Raw genomic sequence first — 13,634 nt, 5'->3', positions numbered from 1 at the left:
ACACCAAAATCAAATGTGAAATGTTTTTCAAAGCTATAAAAAAAAACATGAACACGATAAATTATTATAATTTGCTAAGTATCTATCATTTTGACGATAGTGGTCCTGACAGAAATTATTATTTTTTTTTTTAGGAGATTAAATTCTACACCGCAAAAAATGGATGCTGGCGATCGAAGGCAAAGTCTTCTTTCCTGTGATTGACCTACCAGATATGAATTTACTCACCCTCATGTCGTTCCAAACCTGTATGCACTTCTTTTGTCTGTTTAACACAAAATAAGATGTTTTGAAGAATGCTGGTGACTAAACAGTTTCGGTTCCCATTGGCTTTCATTGTATTTTTTGTCCATATAATGGAAGTCCACAGGAACCGAAACACCAACACGGGTCAACAACATTCTACAAAATATCTTCTTTTGTGTTCCACAGAAGAAGGAAGTGCATACAGGTTTGGAACGACATGAGGGTGAATAAAGGATGACAGAATTTTCATTTTTCAGTGAACTATCCCTTTTTAAGGGAGTGTTCACTCAAAAATGCAAATTCTCTCATCACTTACTCACCCTCATGCCATCCCTGATGTATATGGCTTTCATTATTCTGTGGAACACTGAGATTAAAAAAAATAAAAATTATAATTCATCTCTGTAAGTCCATGTAATGCAAGTGGATAGATAGGTCCCTCAAAGTTGACACTTTAAAAACCACACAAAGAAAGCACAACACTAATCTATGTGACCCCAGTGGATGAATCTATGTCTTCTGAAGCAAAACTATAAATATGTGTGAGAAAAATACTAATATTTTAAACATTTCAAATTATAAACCATTGCTTCCGGCCAACTGTCAAACATGGGTTCATGAGTTCAAGCTTGACGTAAATATCAGCACATTGTGAAGCCTGACAAGCTTGTTGTGAATCTCGGCTGAGAAGTGATGAGAACGCACACAGGACCGTCACTTCTTTTCAGTTTCACAACGTGCTTAAATCATGTCAAATTAACATAAGTAAACATTTTATAAACGTATTAAATTTAATAAACAGATTACAGTGCAAAAGAGTTATAAAGAACAATAGGTAACACTTTACAATAAAGACTCATTAGTTAACCTTATAGTAGACCGGTAAATAGTTTGGGGAGATAGACCAGTTGAGAGGGGCAGTGTTTGAAATTAACCAGTTGATGGAAAAGTATTCTTAAAATTGATTCTAAAAATCTAAATTTAAATATCAGCACATTGTGAAGCCTGACAAGCTTGTTGTGAATCTCGGCTGAGAAGTGATGAGAACGCACACAGGACCGTCACTTCTTTTCAGTTTCACAACGTGCTTAAATCATGTCAAATTAACATAAGTAAACATTTTATAAACGTATTAAATTTAATAAACAGATTACAGTGCAAAAGAGTTATAAAGAACAATAGGTAACACTTTACAATAAAGACTCATTAGTTAACCTTATAGTAGACCGGTAAATAGTTTGGAGAGATAGACCAGTTGAGAGGGGCAGTGTTTGAAATTAACCAGTTGATGGAAAAGTATTCTTAAAATTGATTCTAAAAATCTAAATTTGTAATAGAGTTATTCACAGTAATTTTGAAGTGCCCACTATAACAATATCAAGCATGTTCGTTATTGTGATATAACGTATTACCCAATATCGGTATGTCTATTTTCCATATATTTACGAAATAGTTTTAGTTTCCTCTCCTTAAGATATTTTTCGAAGTTTTCATATCTTAATACAGTTAAAGGAATAGTTCACTCAAAACTAAAACTTCTGTCGTCATTTACTCACCCTCATGTTGTTACACACACGTAAGACTTTCGTTCATCTTTGGAAAATAAAGCTAAAGCTTTTATTCACATACAAACATTAATCATCCAAATACGAGTACATCAAATCAAAGTAAACAGAATCTTAAACATGCTTGAGAACCAATTAGGTGTCTTAAACCACTCAAATCATATGGATTATTTTAACAATGTCTTTATGCACTTTTTGAAGCTAAAAGACTGGTTGCCTGGATAGACAAAAATTAAGACAGAATATTAATTTTCATTTGTGTTCTAATAATGAATCAGTTTTATGGGATTTTAACAACATAAGATTTTCATTTTGGCTGAATTAATGCTTTAAAAAGTCTTAACAAAGAAAAGTAAATGGTCTAATGAATTATTTCTTTTATGTGAAGGTTCATTGCGAGGATCAATCCTGTCAACAGCACGTGCTCTGCAAAATTCCAGATCAGCAAAAGAAGTGGGAAGATAGTGCAAAGGAGAAACTCTGGCCTGAACCCTCATGTGTCCTCCTTTATTAAGGAGTTTGTGTATTTCAGCTGGCAGCTTTGAAAAAAAAATAGTCCATGCTTCTTGTGTGTAACAAAAGTTTGAGTTCTTTTTGAAGATTCACTATCGTCACTATTCACTATCATCATAATATGTTGTGCTTAGGATACATTTTAAGAATTTTCTAACTAGAATAGTTAGAATAGTATGTAATATATGTAATAGTTTATAACAATGTTTTGTTTGAGTCTTAACTGAATCTGTGAACATATTAAAATGTTATTGCAAGGATTACAATTGAACAATTAAAAATTAAGTTATACAGTTGTCATTGCTTATTTTCAGTTAAATTATATACATATTTTTTTTCTTGTATTTCAATATGTTACTGGAGAAAAGACCATAAAATTACCGTATATTTTACAGTAAAAACTAAAAGTACAGTACACATACTGTAAATACATTTACAGCAAGTTAAATGGTACTGTAAATATGAATACAGTATTGTTACTGTAAGTTTAATTTACAGTAAGTTACTGGCGAACTGCTGTATACTGTCGTGCACTTGGGTTGAGAACATCAACGTTGGCAGAGGTAATACTAGAAGAGTTCTTTCGGAAAGCAATCTGATATGCTAGATAAGAGACACACATAAACATTTAAATCAGAGGATTCTGAATTTAATCACCTTGTAACTGGTTTTATATGCACTGTTCTGATTGGGATTCGAACTAGTGTAAAACCGGCATGAGGGGTAGACACATTAACAAGGATGCTAAAGACTGCAGCCTCTAGTACCTAAAGACCCAAGCTACAGTACCTAGCCACATTTGATTGTGTGCCTCTTGAGGCCAGGGAAGTTAGATCTACCTGCCCAGTGATGTCCACTAGCTGGACTCTGTAACACCTTCCTAAAACTCACTCCCATCCGGGTCACGGCACCAATATAACTTGTCCTACTTACCACATTCTGGATGGGATTTGAATTGGCACCATATGACCATGCTAACAAGGATGCTAAAGACCACAGTCCCTTCCGTCAATCCCTAGTGTGTCTCATGAGTGCCAAGGTAGTGAGGTTACCTGCACAACTATCTCTACAATCTGGCCTTACACCTATCCGGGTCACGGCACCAATGAATCTGGTCCTACTCGGACCATTCAAAGCAAGATTTGAACCAGGGACAACTGGCATAGAAAGTGAGCATGCTAACAAAGACGTTAAAAAGTAAGTGTAATACAGTACAGTGGCTAGTAATAGTCTAGTTGATGTTCTGGATCACTACTAGTTACTCTTGTTGCAGGGCAAGTCTTGTCACAAGTCTTTGATCATCCATTTAATGTAACACATTCATTGAAGGCTGGTTAATTGCACTAAATTGTAGATATTCTACATAACAGTCATGCTCCAATGATATAGTCCTACTTGATGGGTGGTCTGCACAGTGTGTCATGGATTTTATCATCATATGATAACATTTTTATGATGTTTATGATCATATAGTACAGTATGTCAAGTAGTAAAGAGACTATAAAAATAATTTACCAAGGATAATGCCATTTGGCTGGGCAGGGGGTTGCCAGATCAGTCTCACTGAGGAAGTCCTGACTTCAGGGAAAAAGATCCCGACTGGAGGCCTAGGTACTGTTTAAAAAATGTCAATGTAACTAGCACACCATAAGCAAGATTAATAACTTATGGTGGTTGTTAATTGTGGTTTAGACTCTCACCGTCATCAAGTGTGCGCTCAAAGATGGGCAGAGAACTAGGCATGCCATCTCCTATACGGGTGAAGGCTAGAACCTGGATCTCATAAAGCACATACTTCCCAAGACCAGTGAGCTGGATACTATAAGTGGTATTTCCCTCTACCGTCCAGAAACGCAGGGCTGACTCTGCATCCTTCTCTTTGTATACCACCTGAGAGGAAAAATAGATGCATCTCTTCACTACTACAATGGACTCAAGAACAGTAAATCTGGTAAGAAGCCTGTTGTCAATGTACCTTATAGCCCAGAATTAGTCCATTGCGGTCAGTCTCTGGTACTTCACCCCAGCGGACCAGGACGCTGCTGGAGGTGGTAGCAAAAGCTGAGACATTTGCAGGGCCACTTGAGGGGACTAACAAATGGAGAAAACAAGTAATCAAGCAATTAACAACCATATGAGCGATCATACTTTCAAACAGGAACAGCGTGCATTTTGTCATTGATTGTACATGTCATATGTTTACAAGATAAAGCATATGCCAATGCAGTCTGGTTACAATTCAGTATGTGATGGTAAAAACGTGTTACCGTTAACAGTGTGTAATGTATTATTAATTATTATTCTCAGCATACATTTAAAACTTGTGCTTTTTTTAATTAATAATTTATGTTAGAATAGATGTTTTATGTGATATTAGAGAAGTATGTGTTATCTTACCTTTTCTGTCCATTTGCTCTTGCATTTGTGTTAGACGTCTTGTTAGTGGAGCTCATTTTCTTGTCCGGGTGTGCAGGACTTATGACACGGTTACTCTGGCTAATGACCGATTGTTTTGTTTGAAATGCATTGTTGCGCAAATCAGTATATATGGTAATAGAGTCTTGATTGTGTTGTAATTGTGCTGAGGTCCCTTTAAAGTCTGTCTCATTCATCAGTCTCCCAGTACATCTGAGAAAAATCACAAACACTTTTAACCTGCAGTACAGGAATCTGTAAACAAGAGAATATACACTACTGTTCAAATGCTATGGGTACAAATGCAAAGGTACATTGCATTCTGTTTTATGCAGCACTTGTTCATTCAGTGATTCTTCTGTTTTGTGAGCCACAGGAAGCTGAGGATTAGAGTCACCTGTTTTCAGTCCAGAAAGTGAATGGCTGTGATACAGATTTGAGTAACTTTGCATGCAAAGACATTGTCTCTCTCCCTCTCTCTCTCTCACACACACACCTCAAATTTTGGACTCTCCATGTTCATGCTGCTTCCTTTTGGTGAATATCTGGTAGTCGCTGAAAGACAGATAGCTCTCCTTCATTGTCTGACTGTAGAGTGAAATGTGAACTTCAGCTGTGTGTTTATTTTAGTTAGTCCACCAGTATTGCAAAGCTTGTGAGATTTAAGATCATAACTGACTTGCTCAAAATAAGCATTACAACTATAAACACTGTTAATATAACGATTAAAAAAGACTTCTGTGAAGGAGTATCGTCAGAGAACAGCAGTTTGAACTTACTGATGACAAGTCAGAGTCAAGGGATGGCATCTTGGAAATAATGTCGTCTAGATGCAAATTCTTCTGCATTTCTGAATGTATTTGGCAGGTGCGTATTTTCCCTCTCAATATACTGTAGTAAACAGCAGCTGCATGTTGACTCTAAATGCGGTTTGACGTTCAGACGCCAACGACGAGCAAAACTGTAGTTGTCATGGCGACCGCACGAGCTGCAGACACTGCTTTTGTTGACACGGTGCTTGTTTGTATCGTTTCTGTCACGTAGATGTTTTGGCGCGAAACTTGCTAATCGAGTTCTTGCTGTTGATAATATTATTGTTATTATTTAAAACAAACAAATATCTTTTTATTTTTTAAATAGGAAAATCCATCATACGATTTAGTGAAATAAACAATTGTTTGCGTGAAAATTACATACGGTACATATACACACACACACACACACACACACACTGTTCCTCATGATTGTTGTGACCGATCTCTATACTGCCCCTTTTGATAAACCTTTGATAAAGTATACAAAGACGAAGGAAACGCTGTCTGCCATGAGCGAAATATGAGATATGATGTGTGACAAAAATAAATAAATATAATTTGTGATATGTGCAATCAAGCTGTGATTTTGTGATTTGCTATGTTGGGTATTTAGGATAGTTGCTATGGCATAGCAAAATAAAAAAAGTAGGGCCTAATGTGGTGGAAAGACACAGGAGTGAACCTTTAGAAGAAGAAAAAAGTTATTATTCAGAACTGCAACATTCTAAAATAATTCAACTGGAAACACTGTAGTAGGTTATTTGGGTTACAAAGGGGTAATTTGGGGGGACTTAAAGGGGGTACAATGCTGTTTCATGCATTCAGAGTTGTTTACAGTGTTAAAGAGTTGGATTCTCATGCTAAGCATTGACAAAGTTTCAAAAAACAATTTGGACGTATGACGGAGTATTTCTGTGCCAAAAAAATCGTACTTCCGGGAGATTTTTTCCATCGTGGCTCTTCATGACGTAGACGAGGGTGGAACTCCTTACATGGGCATTTCTCCCGGAAGAGCGCGCCCGCATCAACCAGTGTGAGAGCGAGATCATGCCTATCAACAGCTTCATCCGGCGGCAGCGCTGCACGGGACTTGCTCGCGAAAAATGTCTCCAATCCAAAGAAGTGTGTTTTTGGTTGTAAGGGAAAGATAACTTTGTTCAGCTTCCTAAAGAACCCAGCGTTATGTAAACAGTGGATACAGTTTGTTTTTCTGGGGCAGCAATGGAGTTTCACAAGTGTGTTTGTTGACGGACGTTTCATAAACAAGGCCCAGTTCGACGCTGGATTTGCACATGGTTTGATACTGAAAGATGGAGCGGTCCCAGCTATAAAAGATCCCGGTCATGATTCAGAACTGCAGACGGTAAGTGAAACGGCATCAAATGTCTGTTTTGTTGGCATTCGGCGCCCAAGTGCTCGTCACTCTTTAGCTCCGCCCACGGCGTGCCTCCAGGAGCTCGGCTTTTTCCGGAGAGAATCGTAAAGCTGTATCTTTCTTTTATAAATATGATCAAACTAAATACTTTTTGGAGATATGAATGATGCAGTACTACTCTATAGGTACTCAAGATTAACATGAGATTGGTTGAAACTGTGTGTGTTATGCCCCCTTTAAGTAAAGTTACACTGCAATTTGGAATGACTAATTTATATTTAAATAAGTAATTGATCATTTTACATCATTGCCGTTCTGCAGAAGTGGTCTACAAATACGAAATTGACTACTGATTGTACCCTGAAGATGTTGCTCAGCAGGTCTTTGGACTTAGAGCAAGGATCGATATATGAATGATGCAGTACTACTCTATAGGTACTCAAGATTAACATGAGATTGGTTGAAACTGTGTGTGTTATGCCCCCTTTAAGTAAAGTTACACTGCAATTTGGAATGACTAATTTATATTTAAATAAGTAATTGATCATTTTAGATCATTGCCGTTCTGCAGAAGTGGTCTACAAATACGAAATTGACTACTGATTGTAATGCCTCTTGTAGCCGGTTGTTCTCCAAGTTCAACACCTCTAGATGACCCAGCCCTTCAAAAACTCTCACTCCCAAGGCTCGAATCTGGTTGTGGCAAAGACAGAGTTCCTCAAGATACTGCAGGTCACGAAAAGTCCCGGGTCTTAGGCTACCAATTGAGTTATTTGACAGGCGAAGCACATGTAGACTGTGCAGACCGAGGAAAGTTTCATCGTGAAGTACAGATAGACGATTTCTGCTGAGGTCCAACCATCTCAAAGATTTCATGCCTACAAATGCCCTAGGTGCCACGGTCACTATCTGGTTTTGGGTCAGATAAAGCTTCTGCAGCTTTGGTAGTTTCAGAAACACATTTGCCTTGATAACTTTCAGATAGTTTCCTGTTAGGTCCAATTCTTTGAGCTCAGACAGACCCTGAAATAGCTGTGGTTGGAGATATGCCAGGCGATTCCCAGCGAGAACCAACTCTCGTAATCCGTGTAGGTCCTGGAACCCCATCTCAGGCAGGACAGACAGTGAATTCCATCCGAGGTTCAACAACCACATGTGGCTGAGTCCTGCGAACAACTTGTCATCTATTCGAGACAGCTGGTTATTGTTGAGACTGAGAGATGCAAGGTTGGGTGTGCCCTGAAAGACTATGCCAGGTAATGAACGGATATTGTTCCTCTCAAGGTGCAGGTGAGCAAGGGAATTCAGACCTCTAAAGACATGGCCATCGAGGGATACCAGCAAGCTGCTCTGTAGGTTCAGGAACTCCAGATTGGACAGCTTTTCGAAAGCAGCCGCTGGTAAGGTAGTAAACAGGTTTCCATCCAGCCACAAGGAGCGTGTGGATAGAGGGATGTCGGAGGGAACCTGGGTGAAGTTACGTGTGCTGCAGTAGACGTTGAGCTCTAAACTGTAGTCATCTTGGATACAGGAGCATCCCTTTGAGCAAGGCTCACTTTTTTGGCCATTGGGTTCCTCTGAGGGCTTTGAATCTGCTGAGAGCCTCGGCTGCTCTGAAGGTCTGGTTTCCTCTTTGTTGGGGTCTGCCAGCACTGCTGATGTCCCCAGTGTGTACAACAATAGCAGTACAAAGTGGTTCATTCCAACTAAGAGACAATGATCAAAATATCAACATTAAACACTTACAAAGCACTACCTATTTATATACTTTTCTTAACAGCTGTCAGATTTGTGACATTCAGATTATCATGTCGGAATTATCAATTCGGAATTCCATAAGTATGCTCTGAACATCTCTGGAAAAACAGGTACAGATTTTAAAAACGATCGATTTGATTCTTTTCAAATGAGAAATTTTGGATTTGACTCTACCGTTTTATTGTGGCAGCAGTCCAGCAGGCGTTCACTAGAAGAGTGGCATGTGTGTAACAGATCTGAACCACCTCTGCCCCTATATATCACCTAGGAAAAGACACACAGTGTTCTGTGCAGAATTAACCTCTTCATTTCTGCTGTTTTCATTTTCAGTTTGCTGCTGTTTGCAGTTTTTACATTTGAACATCAAATGAATTCTAGCAAAAGATTGTTATAATTACTATATATTTTTTTACCTTTAATAAATGTTTATTGAGAGACATTATATGAATATGTATGAAAATATATGTATTTGTAGAAATAGTATCTTAGTGGAGATGTTAAACATTTTTTTGTACTAATTGAACTCTATTTGACATATTTTGTTTGAAATTAGAACTCTAAGTTGTGTTACTGATTGTCAATGCATTTTCATGGAATGTTCTAATACTCCCACACATTCTCCTTTGACTTTCTCTGAATAGTGTTCCAAAGTTCATGTAAATCTGCCGAGCCAACAGTGACATTTAACAGATGGTACTTACCCCAGTTGTGGTTATCTGTTGGAAGACATCCAATTCTAAAAAGTTATTGAGTTAAACAAGCGCTAAAGAACAAGGCCTGAGTGACAAAATCATATGGTCTGTTTTTTTTTGTTTTTTTTACTTTACACTGAAATGTAAGTTACGAAGAGAAGGATATGAATAACACTGATTAAAAAGCATTTTTTTAAAGAACACGTGTGTCAATAACTATGCAGTGGCATTCAAAGAATGTTAGGAAGTGGCAACTATTGTAAAGGCAAACAGAGATAGGACCCTGCTCTGGCAAACACTGCAGTCCTCTACTCTCATACAGAAATCAATGCAGACATCTCATTCACATACAGTAATTTTTAAATGCAGAGGTTCTTTTCTGTCACAGGGTTAATGACCACTAGTAGAACTTGTTGACCCAGAGACATGCTCAACTTGATACAATCAAGCAGAGACCAGGACTAGCTGTTACAAGGGCTCACAAACGGTGAATGATCATTCAATGAATCTCTTTTTCCTGGGCAATAAGTGTGGAAATGTTCAACGGAGTTTCTGCAGTCAAGATTTTGGATATCTGTCAGAAATTTAATAAACTGAATAAACTCGGCCTGAGAAATATTCACAGAAGCAACACATGTGACCAAATATGTGACCCTGGACCACAAAACCAGTCATAAGTGTCAATTTTTCGAAATTGAGATTTATACACCATCTGAAAGCTGAATAAATAAGCTTTCCATTGATGTATGGTTTGTTAGGATAGTACAATATTTGGCCGAGATACAACTATTTGAAAATCTGGAATCTGAGGGTGCAAAAAAACAAATAAAAAAACAGAAAATAGCCTTTAAAGTTGTCCAAATTAAGTTCTTAGCAATGCATATTACTAATCAAAAATTAAGTTTTGATATATTTATGGTAGGAAATTTACTAAATATCTTCATGGAACATGATCTTTACTTAATATCCTAATGATTTTTGGCATAAAAGAAAAATTTATAATTTTCACCCATACAATGTTTTTTTGGCTATTGCTAAAAATATACCCCAGCGACTTAAGACTGGTTTTGTGGTCCAGGGTCACATATATGTTATAGGCTTAATGTTACAGCAGTGAGAAAAAATAACCATTAGTCTACAGCAGATGACTTTCTGAGTAGCTGCATAAACAAGGTGGAAGCAAAGTTGTGTATTTTAAGACACATTACCATAAAATCACCAGTAGAGGGAAGTACAGTCTTTTGCTCACAAGATTTCATCAAGTTAAGTTACCTCCAAGATGGTCCACATATTTTCTGCTGTATTATCTATTATCATAATATGTGTCAATCTTGAATGCCACTGAAAAAGCCATTTTAACACAACACAACACATTTCTTTTTCATTTTTAAAGTGAGATTATCAGTGACTACATTGACTATTAACAATGTTGAAAGCAGGACAACTGATGATTGATGAAGTTCGCCTTGCCTCAAGCCTCAAGTGCCCACCACTTTCCACTGGCTGTTGTATTGCTCTTTCTCTATAAATGTGCATCTGCTGAGGACAAAGTAAGGGACCCGACAGTCAAAACAAGTTCTTCCTTCTCAAAAACAGAAAATGCTTACATATTCATGAAGGATATGCAAAGGAACAGCTCAAGTATGGAAAGCAGTCAGTACTAGAGGGTAATCTGCCACACTGTGGCTTTTAATGATTGCTTATCCCCTGACAAACAGCTCTAATTGGCTCAGTCTCCTACAGTCAATGATATACAAAGGTTTGGAGCTTTGTCATTTGGCTGTGGCTCACCATGAGCACAAGAGGTGTCAGGATGAATGACAGTGCCAGCTGCTCAAACACACTCTCTGCCTGTTCAGTGAAGGTGCCACTCAGCGCTGCTGGCACACTTCACAAACGGCCTCTAACGTCAACCAGCTGAGCTAACTAGTACTGGAAGTTGTAGCGTTTCTTCTGCACTACGAGGGTGAGTAGGTGAACGGGCCTAAAGGTCATGATGTCAGATTGGGTTTGAGGGGAAATGCGTGTGATGCTGACGTGTATGAGATCTCTCTTTGGTCTTCTCTCCATCTGCCGTCAGGGAATCCACGTATCTGCTGAGACTCTCCCCTCTGGATGCTTCTTTTCATTGCCTTTCGAGACAGAATTGAGAAAGTGTGGCATAAATATTGAAGTACAAGGACGCCAGCTTTGAGCAAGAGCAAAATCCTCTTCACAGCCATTGAAATTATACTTTAGAAAATTTACAAGTCTGTAACAGGATTACACAATGTTTAAGAATTTTCTAATTGCTTGATGAAAAGTGCAGAGGAAGATGGAAGTCAGTTTAAAAGAGTCATTAATTTTAGAGGACACCAACTAAACATCATGTACTCAGACCTTGATTTAAAGTACAATGTGAACAGTAAATGCTCCAATTATTTACTCAAATGTAAATACAAATGTACATTTCAGATTTCAAATATATATATGCGTCCCAGTGCATTCATGAGATGTTTCTTGTATAGTTAATGTCTGGCTTAGCCAGTGACTCCTAGAAATAGACTAGGTGACAACCAAGAATAGTTTGGTCGACTACTGGAGAGACAGTTGACGGCACGGAAAGACGGCACCTGGGACAGTATGGGTTAGCAACCCAGCCTGTGTCTTTCGTGAGAGAGAACCCAAACAAGCTACGGAAAGCCCTATAGAGAGATACCCCCAGGAGATCCCGAGAGGGGGGGAGGATGAGATCTCCAATCGGACGGACCAAAGGTTAACAACCCATGCAAACGGACAGACGATGAATGTGACATGCATTTGCGGAAAGCTGTGCAAGAATCATCGGGGCCTAAAAATCCATCAGGCTAGAATGAAATGTTTGGAGCGGGAGAGTGAGGTGCAACGCACAGGTCTTGAACCTGGTGAGACGCAGGAGGAGCCCGGCCAGGAGGCAACCCACAGAGCCCAGTCCCTCCACGCACCAGAGCCTCCAAATCCCAGCAGAGTAGTTCAGCAGCGGATCAAATGGCCCCCAGCCAGCAAACGGAGTGAGTGGCTGCAGTTTGAAAAGGATGTGTCCAACACCACCCAAGCCACAGCCAAAGGAGATGCTGACAGTCGACTCCAAACGATGACTACCATCATCTTCAGCTATGCCTTGGAAAGATTCGGCCGGGTAGAGAAAGGAAAAACCAAGTCTACCTTTTACACCATGAACCGTAGGGCTACAAAGATACATCATCTGCGTCAGGAGCTTCGCACCCTCAAGAAACAGTACAAGAAAGCTACTGATGAGGAGAAGCGACCATTAGCAGAGCTGCAAAATATCCTGCGGAAGAAGCTGATGATCCTACGCAGAGCAGAGTGGCACCGGAGACGGGGGAGAGAAAGAACCAGGAAGCGAGCGGCTTTTATTGCCAATCCCTTCGGTTTTACAAAACAACTGCTTGGGGACAAGCGTAACGGTCGGCTTGAGTGCTCAATAGAGGAAGTGAATCGCTTCCTCCAGGACACAGTGAGCGATTCCCTGAGAGAGCAAGACCTGGAGCCCAACAAAGCTCTCGTCAGCCCCGCCCCTCCAACAACAGAGTTCAACTTGAAGGGGCCAAGTCTGAAGGAGGTTGAGGAGATCATCAAGGCAGCTCGCTCAGCATCTACTCCAGGCCCCAGTGGTGTACCTTATTTGGTTTATAAGCGCTGCCCAGACCTTCTCCGGCACCTGTGGAAGATCTTGAAGGTGATTTGGCGAAGAGGAAGAGTTGCTGACCAGTGGAGGTGTGCTGAGGGAGTGTGGATTCCTAAAGAGGAGAACTCGAAAAACATCAACCAGTTTCGAACCATCTCATTATTGAGTGTTGAAGGGAAGGTGTTTTTTAGCATCGTCTCACGAAGACTGACAGAGTTTCTCCTCAAGAACAACTACATCGACCCCTCAGTGCAGAAGGGGGGGATTCCTGGAGCTCCCGGCTGCCTGGAACATACTGGTGTAGTTACACAACTCATCAGAGAGGCCCATGAGAACAGAGGCGACCTAGTTGTTTTGTGGTTGGACCTGGCGAATGCCTATGGGTCCATACCGCACAAGCTAGTCGAGCTCGCTCTACACCTCCATCATGTTCCCAGTAAGATTAAGGACCTGATCCTAGATTACTACAATAATTTTAGGATGCGGGTCACTTCAGGGTCAGAAACATCAGACTGGCATCGTATTGGGAAAGGAATAATAACAGGCTGTACCATCTCTGTTATTCTTTTTGCTCTTGCCATGAACATG

At 39.6% G+C, this 13,634-nt stretch overlaps 3 protein-coding genes across 3 annotated transcripts in view; 1 reads left to right on the top strand and 2 right to left on the bottom strand.

The window, feature by feature from the left end:
- The window catches only part of LOC107550310 (protein sidekick-2-like), a 13,928-nt gene extending 7,511 nt beyond the window's left edge, over positions 1-6,417 (bottom strand). Inside the window, exons 1-5 of the mRNA XM_016231578.1 lie at positions 5,236-6,417; positions 4,722-4,952; positions 4,300-4,415; positions 4,025-4,214; positions 3,840-3,938 (exon numbers count right to left, since the gene is read on the bottom strand). Of these exons, the coding sequence (XP_016087064.1) occupies positions 3,840-3,938; positions 4,025-4,214; positions 4,300-4,415; positions 4,722-4,746 (430 nt within the window). The 5' untranslated portion in view covers positions 4,747-4,952; positions 5,236-6,417. The remainder of the gene's footprint in view (positions 1-3,839; positions 3,939-4,024; positions 4,215-4,299; positions 4,416-4,721; positions 4,953-5,235) is intronic.
- Positions 6,418-7,478: 1,061 nt separating this feature from the next.
- Positions 7,479-8,939, bottom strand: LOC107550300 (insulin-like growth factor-binding protein complex acid labile subunit). The gene is made up of 2 exons (XM_016231569.1): positions 8,862-8,939; positions 7,479-8,635 (listed from the first exon to the last, which is right to left on the bottom strand). Exon 2 carries the CDS (start codon positions 8,628-8,630, stop codon positions 7,479-7,481), a length of 1,152 nt encoding a protein of 383 aa, XP_016087055.1. The 5' UTR covers positions 8,631-8,635; positions 8,862-8,939.
- Positions 8,940-11,944: 3,005 nt separating this feature from the next.
- On the top strand, positions 11,945-13,631 carry LOC107550299 (uncharacterized; the record flags this gene model as incomplete). Its single annotated transcript, XM_016231568.1, has 1 exon — positions 11,945-13,631. A coding segment is annotated over exon 1 (1,470 nt), but the record flags the coding sequence as incomplete, so codon positions are not given.
- Positions 13,632-13,634: the final 3 nt, after the last annotated feature.

Source organism: Sinocyclocheilus grahami, unplaced genomic scaffold, assembly GCF_001515645.1.
Source record: "Sinocyclocheilus grahami isolate Dianchi unplaced genomic scaffold, SAMN03320097.WGS_v1.1 scaffold395.1, whole genome shotgun sequence".
In the NCBI taxonomy this organism is placed as follows: Eukaryota; Metazoa; Chordata; class Actinopteri; order Cypriniformes; family Cyprinidae; genus Sinocyclocheilus; species Sinocyclocheilus grahami.
This window is presented reverse-complemented; position numbering and strand designations above follow the sequence as displayed.

Bases quoted from the DNA above. Each gene is read 5' to 3' on its own strand.
- LOC107550300 (XM_016231569.1), bottom strand. From the start codon at position 8,630: ATGAACCACTTTGTACTGCTATTGTTGTACACACTGGGGACATCAGCA.